At 40.2% G+C, this 13,338-nt stretch overlaps 1 protein-coding gene across 2 annotated transcripts in view; it reads right to left on the bottom strand.

The window, feature by feature from the left end:
- Positions 1-12,990, bottom strand: part of LOC133463191 (cytosolic purine 5'-nucleotidase-like) — a 36,214-nt gene extending 23,224 nt beyond the window's left edge. Inside the window, exons 1-4 of one of the 2 annotated variants that reach the window (XM_061744554.1) lie at positions 12,972-12,990; positions 6,619-6,740; positions 4,332-4,405; positions 2,828-2,945 (exon numbers count right to left, since the gene is read on the bottom strand). In XM_061744554.1, coding sequence (XP_061600538.1) covers positions 2,828-2,945; positions 4,332-4,405; positions 6,619-6,719 — 293 coding nt within the window. In that variant the 5' untranslated portion in view covers positions 6,720-6,740; positions 12,972-12,990. Of the gene's footprint in view, positions 1-2,827; positions 2,946-4,331; positions 4,406-6,618; positions 6,741-10,599; positions 10,634-12,971 lie in introns of those variants that run through there. The other variant, XM_061744555.1, reaches the window with a different exon arrangement.
- Positions 12,991-13,338: the final 348 nt, after the last annotated feature.

Raw genomic sequence — 13,338 nt, forward strand, 5'->3', positions numbered from 1 at the left:
AAGCTTGTGAACCGCTCTTAGTCTGGCCCGTCACCCAGGACCTGTTTGCCATGGGAGACCCTACCAGGGGCGAAAGTGCCCCCGACAACATAGCTCCTAGGATCACTCGGGCACACAAACCCCTCCACCACAGTAAGGTGGCGGTTCAAGGAGGGGGTTAAGCCATCAAAATTAAAAAAAACACCAGGCAGCTCAGGCAGGTAAAAGTTTCACAGTTTCACCATCATTATGTTTACTGAAGGTGAGGGTGCTGTTGACCTCGATTGCCTTTGAGGAATTTGAGGATCTTCCCAATCCCATCAGCTCGTCTTCCAGATAGGAATGTGAGTGTTTGGACTCCAAGGTGGGCTCACGCATTCCTGAGGCTGAGGTCACCCAGGTGGATTAAACTGTTGTGGCAGGGCTCTGCAGGTGGAAAGAGTCTACCCCGAGTTCCTCAAGGCTATGGTTGCTGTAGGGCTGTTCTAGTTGACATCCAATCCAACTTTATTTATAAACCACTTTCAAACAACCACAGTGATCCCTGACCCACACTTCGCCGTAGCCTGCATCCATGCATACTTTGGAGAAGCATATTGCCCACAATTACTTGCGGTATAGCCCAAAACGGGAAAAGAATGGCTGCATCTGCAGATCCTGTGCCAAACATTTGCATTTAAGTGCAAGTGTTGAAATATTTGAATTTTTCTTACCCTTTATATATGTAAATACAATCAAGGTTTGCTATTTTGCTTGGGAAGAAGCATAACTTTTTTTTTAAATCATTCTTATGACATCCCGTTTAAACTTTTCACTTGTACAATACATTTTGAATGTATAAAAACGAAAGTATAAGAAGATAAAACTTACCAGATACCAGTTACCCGCTCTACATTTACATTTAAAATTATACAGCTGGCTCATATGAATTACTAATAAGCAATATACATTTATTATGATAAATGGCTTTAGCGGGACATGAGTTTCAGCTCTAGCTGGAGCAGTTTACACCTGAGTGTGAAGCAGCAGGGATGACAATCAGAATCAAATCTGATACCACGCTTCTCAGTCAGAAAAGGGTAGAATGCCTTTTTCTTGCATGCTTTATTAGCACACTTTATATAGACTGAGGGGCAAAATGGCTTATACAGTGGGGAGAACAAGTATTTGATACACTGCCAATTTTGCAGGTTTTCCCACTTGAAAAGCATGTAGAAGTCTGTAATTTTTATCATAGGTACTCTTCAACTGTGAGTGATGGAATCTAAAAAAAATATCCAGAAAATCACATTGTATGATTTTTAAGTAATTAATTAGCATTTTTATTGCAATACATTAGTATTTGATACATCAGAAAAACAGAACTTAATATTTGGTACAGAAACCTTTGTTTGCAATTCCAGAGATCAGACGTTTCCTGTAGTTCTTGACCAGGTTTGCACACACTGCAGCAGGGATTTTGGACCACTCCTCCATACAGATCTTCTCCAGATCCTTCAGGTTTCGGGGCTGTCGCTGGGCAATACGGACTTTCAGCTCCCTCCAAAGATTTTCTATTGGGTTCAGGTCTGGAGACTGGCTAGGCCACTCCAGGACCTTCAAATGCTTCTTACGGAGCCACTCCTTAGTTGCCCTGGCTGTGTGTTTCGGGTCGTTGTCATGCTGGAAGACCCAGCCACGACCCATCTTCAATGCTCTTACTGAGGGAAGGAGGTTGTTGGCCAAGATCTCGCGATACATGGCCCCATCCATCGTCCCCTTAATACGGTGCAGTCGTCCTGTCCCCTTTGCAGAAAAGCATCCCCAAAGAATGATGTTTCCACCTCCATGCTTCACGGTTGGGATGGTGTTCTTGGGGTTGTACTCATCCTTCTTCTTCCTCCAAACACGGCGAATGGAGTTTAGACCAAAAAGCTCGATTTTAGTCTCATCAGACCACAGGACCTTCTCCCATTCCTCCTCTGGATCATCCAGATGGTCATTGGCAAACTTCAGACGGGCCTTGACATGCACTGGCTTGAGCAGGGGGACCTTGCGTGCGCTGCAGGATTTTAATCCATGACGGCGTAGTGTGTTACTAATGGTTTTCTTTGAGACTGTGGTCCCAGCTCTCTTCAGGTCATTGACCAGGTCCTGCCGTGTAGTTCTGGGCTGATCCCTCACCTTCCTCATGATCAATGATGCCCCACCAGGTGAGATTTTGCATGGAGCCCCAGAGCGAGGGAGATTGACCGTCATCTTGATCTTGAGCTGCTTGCCTATTGTCCTGTAGCCCATCCCAGCCTTGTGCAGGTCTACAATTGTATCCCTGATGTCCTTACACAGCTCTCTGGTCTTGGCCATTGTGGAGAGGTTGGAGTTTGTTTGATTGAGTGTGTGGACAGGTGTCTTTTATACAGGTAACGAGTTCAAACAGGTGCAGTTAATACAGGTAATGAGTGGAGAACAGGAGGGCTTCTTAAAGAAGAACTAACAGGTCTGTGAGAGCCGGAAGTCTTACTGGTTGACAGGTGATCAAATACTTATGTCATGCAATAAAATGCTAATTAATTACTTAAAAATCATACAATGTGATTTTCTGGATTTTTTTTTTAGATTCTGTCACTCACAGTTGAAGAGTACCTATGATAAAAATTACAGACTTCTACATGCTTTTCAAGTGGGAAAACCTGCAAAATCGGCAGTGTATCAAATACTTGTTCTCCCCACTCTAGCTAAAGGTGGTTAATGTAGAACTTTAATCTCATAATAAATGTATCTGTAATATATCAGTATGATTCATGATGCCCATAAACTGCACAGCCCTTCTCAGTTTTGTAATTTATTTCTAAACAAAAGTAGAAGTTACCTGGTTGGGAAGGAGGGATCATAGACAAAGTTGAGCAGCTCTAGTGGATAACCGATGGACACCAGGCGTTCCACCGTCAGGCCGAAACCCAACGCCTCATACTCAGGAGACTTATAAACTACACAGAGTGGGAGAGAGATTCATGTTCACGAGAAGAAACACACACGCAAACAAAAACATAGTCATTACAAAATGATGCATATTTAATTATTTTTCTGCAGTAGATTTTTGTACATTAGATTTCTTTTTTGTATTAAAATACTTTTTTAATTTTATGTTTCTAATTTAACTTTTACTCAGCCAGATAAAGACAAATACATTTTATTGATTTAATTCACTGTAATAAAAGTAGAAAAATAGTAAATAATACTAAAAATGTACTACTGTGGACATACCCTTAACCATAGGTTGCCTCTGAAAAAATGTGTTGCTGCAGATAAGAAAGACCAGAGTATACTCTTTTTTTGTGGGGTGTAAGCACGGAAACTAACATTTGACCAGAAAAAAATCTGGTGTTATTTTTTCCCCTCATAGAGTAATTGCCAAACTGCTGGGACGTTGGAAGTGCAACAGATCCAACTGTATCAGAGATCTCCACTAGGCCTGTGTTGAAAAGATCCATTTTCCCATTCTAAAGCGATTCTCATATTAATTACTAAAAATAGTCATCATATGTCTAAAGATCGATTTTTTTTCATCATTACAAGTTTTGGTATTTTTTTTGTTTATGCCCAAAAAATGAATGTTTTGTTGGACACCAGAATAACTAGTGCCATGTTTTTGCCTTTAAATGTTTTTAAAGGTATGAAAACATTAAAGTTTTAAGTTATAATTGCATAATATGTCTATATTTCTTTGCTTTATATACTGTCTATAGGTTACATTTGCATAAAATGCTAAAAACCAAATTCTCATTAATGGTAAAAAATAAAAACGATTTCATACGGCCCTATCTCTGTTTGCTGCCCTGGATCTGTTTGATATTTCTGCAGTTCTATCAGCATTCTGGGAGGTGATTGGTCCTTACAGCATCATTAGCTGCAATACTTGCTGTTGAATCTCAATATAATATTAGTATTAATATGTTGCATAACTACACAGTCATATAATTCATGCAACAGCTCAAAAAACTGTTTTAATAACACTAACCCAAATCAATATCGGAATCAAATCAAATCCTAATAATCGATTCTGAATCTTAAGAATTGGAATGGAATCGATTCTTGACATTTGAATCGATACCCAGCCCTAATCTCCACAGATCACTATCAAAATATTGTGGAGCTGTGTTTGTAGTCTTGCAATAAATGAGCATCATCCTGTGCAGGGTTGGTAAATAGGAAACCACCAGTACATTACACATGAATCCTTCATCTGAACTTTATAAAAGGATGAGAAAATAAGTTGCACAACATTCCTAGACTACAAAATAATTTGACCCTTTTAATGTAAATTTGAGTGTATGAAGATATGACAATAAAGGGCTTCAAATGAATGAACTTACCTGCAAGAGTGTAATCCATGTCAAAACCAAAACACTTGATTTTCTCCATGGCTAGGCTTCGGTTGACAAACACTCTGAGAGGAGAAACAGTCAATCAACACAAGGCAGCTAAATCACCCCCCCTTTTGCTACATTTATACAGTTGTGTGAAAAAGTGTTTGCCTCCGTCCTGATTTCTTATTTTTTTGCACATTTGTCACACTTAAATGTTTCAGATCATAAAACAAATTTAAATATTAGACAAAGATAACAAGTAAACACAAAATGCAGTTTGTAAATTAAGGTTTTATTATTAAGGGGGAAAAAAATCCAAACCTACATAGCCCTGTGTGAAAAAGTGACCCCACCCGTTAAAACGTAAATTAACTTTGGTCTATCACATCTTTGGAAAGCTGAGTTCAATTTCTCTAGCCTGAATACTGCCACACTGGTTCTCAATCCAGAAATCACTTAAATAGGACCTGCCTGACAAAGAGAAGTAGACTAAAAATCCTCAAAAGCTAGATAGACATCATGCTGCCATCCAAAGACATTCAGGAACAAATGAGGAACAAAGTAATTGAGATCTATCAGTCTGGAAAAGGTTACAAAGCCATTTCTAAAGCTTTGGGACTCCAGCGAACCACAGTGAGAGCCGTTATCCACAAATGACCAAAACATGGGACAGTGATGAACCTTCCCAGGAGGCCGGCCGACCAAAATGACCCCAAGAGCAGCAACGACTCATCCAAGAGTCACAAAAGACCCAGAACAACATCCAGAGACCTGCAGGATCACCTGCCTCAATTAAGGTCAGTGTTCATGACTCCACAATAAGAAAGAGACGGGGCAGAAATGGCTGCATGGCAGAGTTCCAAGACCAAAACCACTGCTGAGCAAAAAGAACATAAACGCTCGTCTCAGTTTTGCCAGAAAACATCTTGATGATCCCCAAGACTTTTGGGGAAATACTCTGTGGACTGATGAGACAAAAGCTGAACTTTTTGGAAAGTGTATGTCCCATTACATCTGGTGTAAAAGTAACCCAGCATTTCAGAAAAGGAACATCATAGCAACAGTAAAACATGGTGGTGGTAATGTGATGGTCTGGGCTGTTCTGCTGCTTCAGGACCTGGAAGACTTGTTGTGGTAAATGGAACCATGAATTCTGCTGTCTACCAAAACATCCTGAAGGAGAATGTCCGGCCAACTGTTCATGACCTCAAGCTGAAGACACTTGGGTTCTGCAGCAGGACAATTATCCAAAACACACCAGCAAATCCACCTCTGAATGGCTGAAGAAAAACTAAATGAACTGTGGAGTGGCCTAGTCAAAGTCAAACTTTCAGTCCCGACCTGAATCTGATTGAGATGTTGTGGCATGACCCTAAAAAGGCGGTTCCTGCTTGAAAACCTTCCATTGTGGCTGAATTACAACAATTCTGCAAAGGTGAGTGGGGAAAAGACTCTTTTCCAGTTATGGCAAACGCTTGATTGCAGTTGTTGCTGCTGAGGGGCCCAAGCAGTTATTATTAGGTTTAGGGGGAATCACTTTTTCACACAGGGCCATGTAGGTTTGGAGTTTTCCTTCCCCTTAATAATAAAAACCTTCATTTAAAAACTGCATTTCTGTGTTATCTTTGTCTAATATTTAAATTTTTTTGATGATATGAAACATTTAAGTGCAACAAACATGCAAAAAAGTAAATGCAGGAAGGGGGCAAACACTTTTTCACTGTATTAATGATTAATACCAAGTTTGGCAAAGCCTAAAAGCCAGATATATGCATTTTGAAACAGAGGTTGTGTTTTTTGTGTGTACATGGGTATGTGTGCAAGTGTTTATTTTCACCAGCCCTCTTCAGGGCCAAAACCCTAACGGTGGGACATGAAAGAGCAGAGAAGAAAGGACAAGACAGTGATGGGTGCAGTTTTTTCTTTTTATCTTAGTACATGGTTATATAATGCACGGATACATGATCTTATGTCGTGCACATACGGCATTTTATGGCATGTTGTCCTTTGTCTAATCCTGTCTATGTCTGTTTTTGATACCTTGCTGCACAGCCAATTGGTCTTGGGGACAATGGAGTTCAGCTGAGTTGAGTAAGCACCTTACTGAAACCTTAGTAGCGGACCTGAGATTGCCATGCTAGTTAAAAAGTTGTGTGTGGTCCATCAAAGAGCAGGATTAGTAACTAAGTATATGATTAAAATATTGACCATTGTTATAGCTTTTAAGTTCAGAACAGAAAGATCCTTGCTGAGCAGTTCAGCAGAATCTTTCACCACTCTGACAAACATGTACCTGTGATGAGCCTGACGACGATACTTCTTCATGGCCACACCATCCATGCAGACCGGGAGATCCGCGTACTTCTGTAGAGTGTCACTCCAGGAAGTCATCATCTTTAACCGTTACCAATGTTCCTGCAACAACATTAAACCAGGACCAGTCTCTGTAAGTGAGGTTGCATGACTGTATTCTAACATTACATTTTGATTAGAGATGCACCGATCGATCGGCAACCGATCGGGATCGGCAACCAATCGGGATCGGCCAATAATGCCCCTATCGGTTTTGATCGGAGTTCTCAAAATAATAGTTCAAAACAGCCAATCCGATGACGTTTACAACAACAACCGACCGCCCGCGCGTTCGTGTGTTCCCGCATGTCAGACCCAGGTCCCCTAAGGGGGCGTGAAAATGGCAAAGTATGCAAAGGAAATACCCCGAGGAGGAATGTTACAAAAGAATTTCAACACAACGAAGCTGATAAGACATTTGAAAGTTTCTCACATCAAGGACTATATAAAGAACAGGAGGTGCAGCAACGCCGCTAACTCACCTGTAACAGAGACCTATGAACGACAGCAAGAAAAATAAAGAACTACATCGTAAGGTAATGGATATGGATAATAATGGATAAGCCTTGATCATCAGCTTTCTGTTGTTGAAGACGTCGAGTTTAAACGGGTCGTTAGCTGTTTGGATCCCGGTACGAGCTGCCATGTCGTTAATATTTCACTGATGAATGACCGTCAGAGTTTTACCAACTATATACAATCACATCCAAAGCCCCGTGCAGGACAACAGTCGTGTCAGTCGCTTCACGAGTGGCATTAGGAGTTCTAGTGTGAGAGTTTTGCTTCACTCACAAAGGTTTCCTCACACGCGGCAGATGCTATCGCTAAAGCTTTCACAAAGCTTAATAATTCATAATTAATTTTTTATTTTAAGATGTTTTCCTTTTTCCACAGGAAAACTAAGGTTTATACTTAACCACTTGTATCAACTCTAAGAGAGTGACATGTCTGCAGTTGTCTGTGTTGGTGCAGTTGTGTTGTACATAATTATTATCACATGAAAACTTAAGTTAATAAGCTACATGAGTCTAAATCATCTCTAAGAATCTCTAGAAGGTGAAATATTGCACTTTGTCTCAGCCTGCAATAAAACAGTAATACTCATGATACTTTCTGATCTCCTAATTTTGATACCTAATAATACCATGTCAGTGTTGTACATGAGAGAACAATATTGAAGAATTTATGGATTTCACGGCAATATCGGGAACGGCAGATACTGATTTTGGTGATCAACCCTCAAAATCCTGAATGGTGCATCTCTAATTTGTCTAGAGACGCTAAAGTCAGCTAAAAATCAGCTTTTACACTAAAGCTGATTTGCTTGCAAGCAAGAATGAGGCACAAAACGTTATCTAATCAAATCATAAGACAAAGATGTCCTATGGTATGGACAGATGAGACCAAAGAGTTGTTTGGCCTCGATGCCAATGGTAATATGTAGCAAAAAAAAAAAAGAAAACGACCAGTATTATAAGAGAAACACCTCAAGAAACCTCAAAAGCCGCGTCAAGCACGGCAGCAGAAGATTTTGCAGTGAAGTGGCCTGCAGGTCACCTGCAGGTCATTGAGTTATATAACTATCTTTGTATAGCAGGGGGATATTTTACAGGGAAACATGTGTGGCCATCTGCACACCGTTTAAGCATGGTTGAAAATGGCGCTATGCAACATGCAAAAACACACTTTCTTGTGTGTTTTTGAGCAGAAAATATACAACAAATGAAAGAATTGCTTTTTTGCTCTGGCTTTGTCAAAGTCCAGACACAAGCTGGATGAAATGCTGTGGCAGGATCTCTTTTTTTCTTTCCTACCTTGTCTGCACACATATTAATGGTTGATACAATGCTGGTAAAAACCTAAGGCATATATATGTGCATTATTACTATATATACATATACTAATGTAAGGGGAGGGGGGGTGACATCCACTGCCAATCCAGGAAGTAAGAACACACGGAGACACACGTCAAGCACTGGAAATCTGCAACAAAAACCACAAATGAAACACAAAACCGACACGGAGCCGACCAAAACACGAGCAGCAATCGACCCAAATCTCGAGATCCGAATACAGTCTGAACTAAGCTACCGCTAACTAACCCCAAAAACTACAGAGCAAGCATGCAGGTGAACAAGCCAGTGTATATGTCTATGTGTGTGTGTGTGCGTGTATGTATATGACTATGTGTGTGTGTGTATGTATATGTGCGTGTGTGTGTACATGTCTGTGTGGCTATGTGTGTGTGTATGTGTGTGTATATGTTTGTGTGGCTGTGTATGTGTGTGTGTGGCTATGTGTGTGTATGTGTGTGTGCATATGTATATGTTTGTGTGGCTGTGTATGTGTGGCTGTGTGTGTATGTGTGTGTGCATATGTATATGACTAAGTGGCTGTAGGTGTGTGTGTACGCCTGTATATGTATGTGTGGCTAAGTGTGTGTGTGTGTGTATGCATATGTATAACTATGTGTGCGTATGTGTACATGTATGAATATATATGTGTATGTATGTGTGTGGGTATGGGAATGTGTGTGTGTGTGTGTGTGTGTGTGTGTGTGTGTGTGTGTTTGTGTGTAATAATCCTATCAAAGCTCCACCTGAAGTGTATCTATAGTGGGGGAGGCAGCTGTGGGAGGATCTCATGAGAGCTGTGCAAATGTGCAAAATCCACTATGAGCCGAGGCAACGCTGTGAAGAAGGATTGTTTAAAAACCGGACAACAAAGTCGTAATATTTTGAGAATAAAGTCGTAACATTACGAGAATAAAGTCGTAATATTAAATATATTATAAATATATAAATATAACTTCACAAGATGCTCAATATTCCTCATTTTAACACAGGATGCTCTTCCTGTTAGAGTTCTCATGAATTGACACTTTATTCTCATAATATTACGACTTTATTCTCGTAATCTTACAACTTTATTCTCGTAATTTTACGACTTTATTCTCATTATATTATGACTTTATTCTCATAATTTCCAATTTTTGTCTTAGTTTGGCCCTAATACTCGTAGTCATAACTTTAAAACCAAAATCAATGAAAATATCTATAAAAAAAAACTCTACAACTCTACAAGCAATGCACCCTGAGTGTACTTAGTTCTGCCCACGTGGTTTTCTTTTTATTCCACTTTTAAAATAATAATGTCGGGTTTAGTTGTTGTTCTTCTGGCGTTGTCTGACACCAAGACAAACCAGTTCAGGTTTTTATTATATTCACACACACACACACACACACACACACATATATAGACACACACACACACACACACACACACACACACACATATATAGACACACACACACACACACACACTCAGACACTCAGACACTCAGACAGACAGCCAGACAGAAAAAGAGGGAACCAGCTTTGACACAGCTGTGTGTGCCATTGATTGACAGACACAGCTTTCGAGCTGCAGTAACGTTTAAAGCCTGAATTATGGTTCCACGTTAAAACGACGGCGTAGAGCTGGCGACGATACGCACCGTACGCCGTAGGCTCTGCGTTGGTGTAACGCGGAAGCATAAATCAGCCCTAAGGAAACAGTACGAGGAAGTTGAAAACGTGGTTTGATGGACAGATCAGGTGGAGTCGCGGATCCAGCCCGGAGGGGAAACAGGGTTCAGCTAAAATTAGCCGTGTTTTGTGAGGGTGATTCTGATGCTGCAGCTACAAAAAGCTGCTAAACAACACAACTGTTGTTCCGCTTCTGTCGAACCGAGACGGACCGCGGTTTCCATGGGCAACCTCTCCAACCCGCTCTCAAACACACGTTTGGTAAACGCTTCCCAACACCCCAGAAGTGCACGAGTGTACCGACTAAAGCCAACAGTTCTTCCATATAAAAACAGCCCTAACGGCCATTTAAGCGCATTGTTTTTATATCCAATCCAGCTGGACCAAATACTCACTGTGAGGGTGTCGGGCGAGTGGTGAGTGGCGCATGCGCACACAGTGGCAGGCACTAGATTGGATCAGCTGGAAGGAGGATCTCCTCCGCCTTAACGCTGATTTATGGTCCCGCGTTACATCAACGCAGGCGTGGGGTACGCAGCGACGCGCACCCTACGCCGTAGACTACGCCGTCGATTTAACGCGGAACCATAATTCAAGCTTTATTTTGAAGATCAGACCAACCACCAACATCCAAATGTATGGAGGTAGATTTGTGTCTTAATTATTCAATCAAAAAAGAAGTTGCTTCAATCAAAAAATATATTTTCAATTAAAAAAAAAGAAAAAAAAAAGTGTTTGAATGTAAACAAATATTTGAGGCTAAAAAAAAATGCATTTGAACACTTTCTTTGATTGGAAATGTTTTTCTTTGATAGAAGTGAAGTTTTTTTTGTTTGAAGCAACTTTTTTGATTGAAGTAGTGTTATTTTGTGTTTGGGCCATATTATGGGTAGGACATTTGTGTCTTTATCATTTAATCAAAAAAGAAGTTGCTTCAAAAAGAAAAAAAATATTTTCAATGAAAAAAATTTAAAAAAAAACCTTTTTCAATCAAAGAAAAATAGTGTTTGAATGCAAAAAAATATTTGAGACCCAACAAATTTGGACATTTTTTTGGATTTAAAATATTTTTTTTCGATTTGAAGTGATTTTTTTTTTGATTGAATTGAAAAAAGTTTTGAATTCTTTTTTTTTTTTTGATTGAATCATTTTGACACAAACATCCCGCAGTGGGCGGATGCTTCCTTTGATTGAAATAATTTTCTTTGATTGAAGTGAATTTTTTTTTAATTGAAAATATATTTTTTAATTGAAGCAATTGCTTTTTTGATTGAATAATTAAGACACAAATCTACCTCCATCCAAATGATCATTCCAGCGATCCAACCGACTGCTCATGATCCTCAAGCTTTTCTTCTTGCTACTTTTAAGGCTGCAAAACTGGACCTTAAATTTATGTATAACTAAGCTGCGTCCGAAATTCCATACTTCCACCCTAATGAGTATGGAAAAACAGTATGTTAAATTAATCTCAACCCCCCCACTCCCCCACATACACAGGTGATAATTAAAATGTAGAGTTAAAAGAGGTAGCGCAGAGGGACCAGGGAGGAAACACCACCGAACCAGCCATCCCACCCGTCAACAAGGGTCGCTGGCCCCCAGGAAGGGCCAAGAGGTCCAGCATCATCCTCCCACTCCACCAGGGCCTAGTGGACCCCCATGGTGGTCCAACGCAGCCAGAGCCATATATAGGATGAAATGTAAAATAATAATCATTAGAATAAAATTAAATAAATAAAATAATTAAAGGGGAGCTATTATGGCATTTAATGTCTATTTTAAACAGGCCTTGAATGTCTTAAAAAGAAGCTTTTGATTGTTTTTTCTAAATAAATTAGAAATTCAGCCTCTGGGCCATGTCTTTATCTTTACCGTTTCTAACCTCATTATCTATGCGGGATTCTGAGTGGGCGGGGCTATGATAATGATGCTCTGTGCTGATTGGCTGCTTGAATGACGTGTAGCAGGGGAGGGAACAAAGCCTCTCCGGGCAGAAGAGCAGCCGGTAGTTGAAATGAGAAGTTATCTCTATGATTCCTCCTCATTTCACTACAAAAACCTCAATAAAGTGGCAGCTGCTGGAGGGAGATGGACAGAGAGCGTCCGATGTCACGCAGTGCTACGATAGTCGGACATTCACATGCAGTTACACGGTTTTATAGTTGTGGGCGTGGTTTGCATTTTGGTTACGTAATGAAAATGCACCGAATCTGAACGGCTCGTAGATCCACATCACACTGGACGGCTCATCCGGGCGGCTGTACAGACCCTGCAGAATTTAGTTGCTTTCCTCCTTCTCTGAGTTGGCAGGCTGAGGGGAGACCACTTTATATATGTTAAAGCAAGAAAAAACCTGTTTTTCATAATAGGTCCCCTTTAAATAAATAAAAGATAAAACTGAAAAATAAAATAAAATATTAATTAAAAGCAAGACTAAAAAAGTGGGTCTTTAGCCTTTTTTTAAAAAATATATTGACATTCTCTGCAGCCCTCAGGTTCACCGGCCGGCTATTCCAAAGACTCTCCAACTTCAGTGAGAAACACTCACAATCTACACACGTCTTTCCAGAGCTGCTGGGTAGAATCCTCAGCCATGGCTTCATTGCACCATGTAATTGTACTTCTTGATAGCTGGAGGGCTTTGATCGAAGATAGTATTTCTGGCTTATTTTTAAAGTCTCAGAACGAGTCAGCTGCTTCAACAAATGCCTCTTTCACCATCTCTCCATCTTGGAAAATCTCTTATTTTAATGAAGTGACTCACCTGGAACAATGCTTCCGTGGCTGCCTTTGCTTTCCAAGTTAGTTGTGAGAAAAATGACAACAGGGATTTCAGTTCCTTCACCTTCTCAGCTCACTTTTTGTTGTGGAAAACCCCATCAAATGCTCTTTAATGTGTTCTTTCCAACCAGGTGAATAACTGGACTGAAACTGATTGTCTACGTTACCAAGAATAAGACTTGAGAAATGATCCAGATTTCAGTAGATTTAATTAAACAGTTACATGCAAAAGGGTCAGAACATACATGAGGCGTCTCCATGCAGAATGACAATGAAACAGAGGAAGCATAAGGATTTTAAGGCACAAAGGATGATTCATTCTTACGATTCGAGTAGACAAAAACATGTTT

This window comes from Cololabis saira, chromosome 17, assembly GCF_033807715.1.
Source record: "Cololabis saira isolate AMF1-May2022 chromosome 17, fColSai1.1, whole genome shotgun sequence".
Classification (NCBI taxonomy): Eukaryota; Metazoa; Chordata; class Actinopteri; order Beloniformes; family Belonidae; genus Cololabis; species Cololabis saira.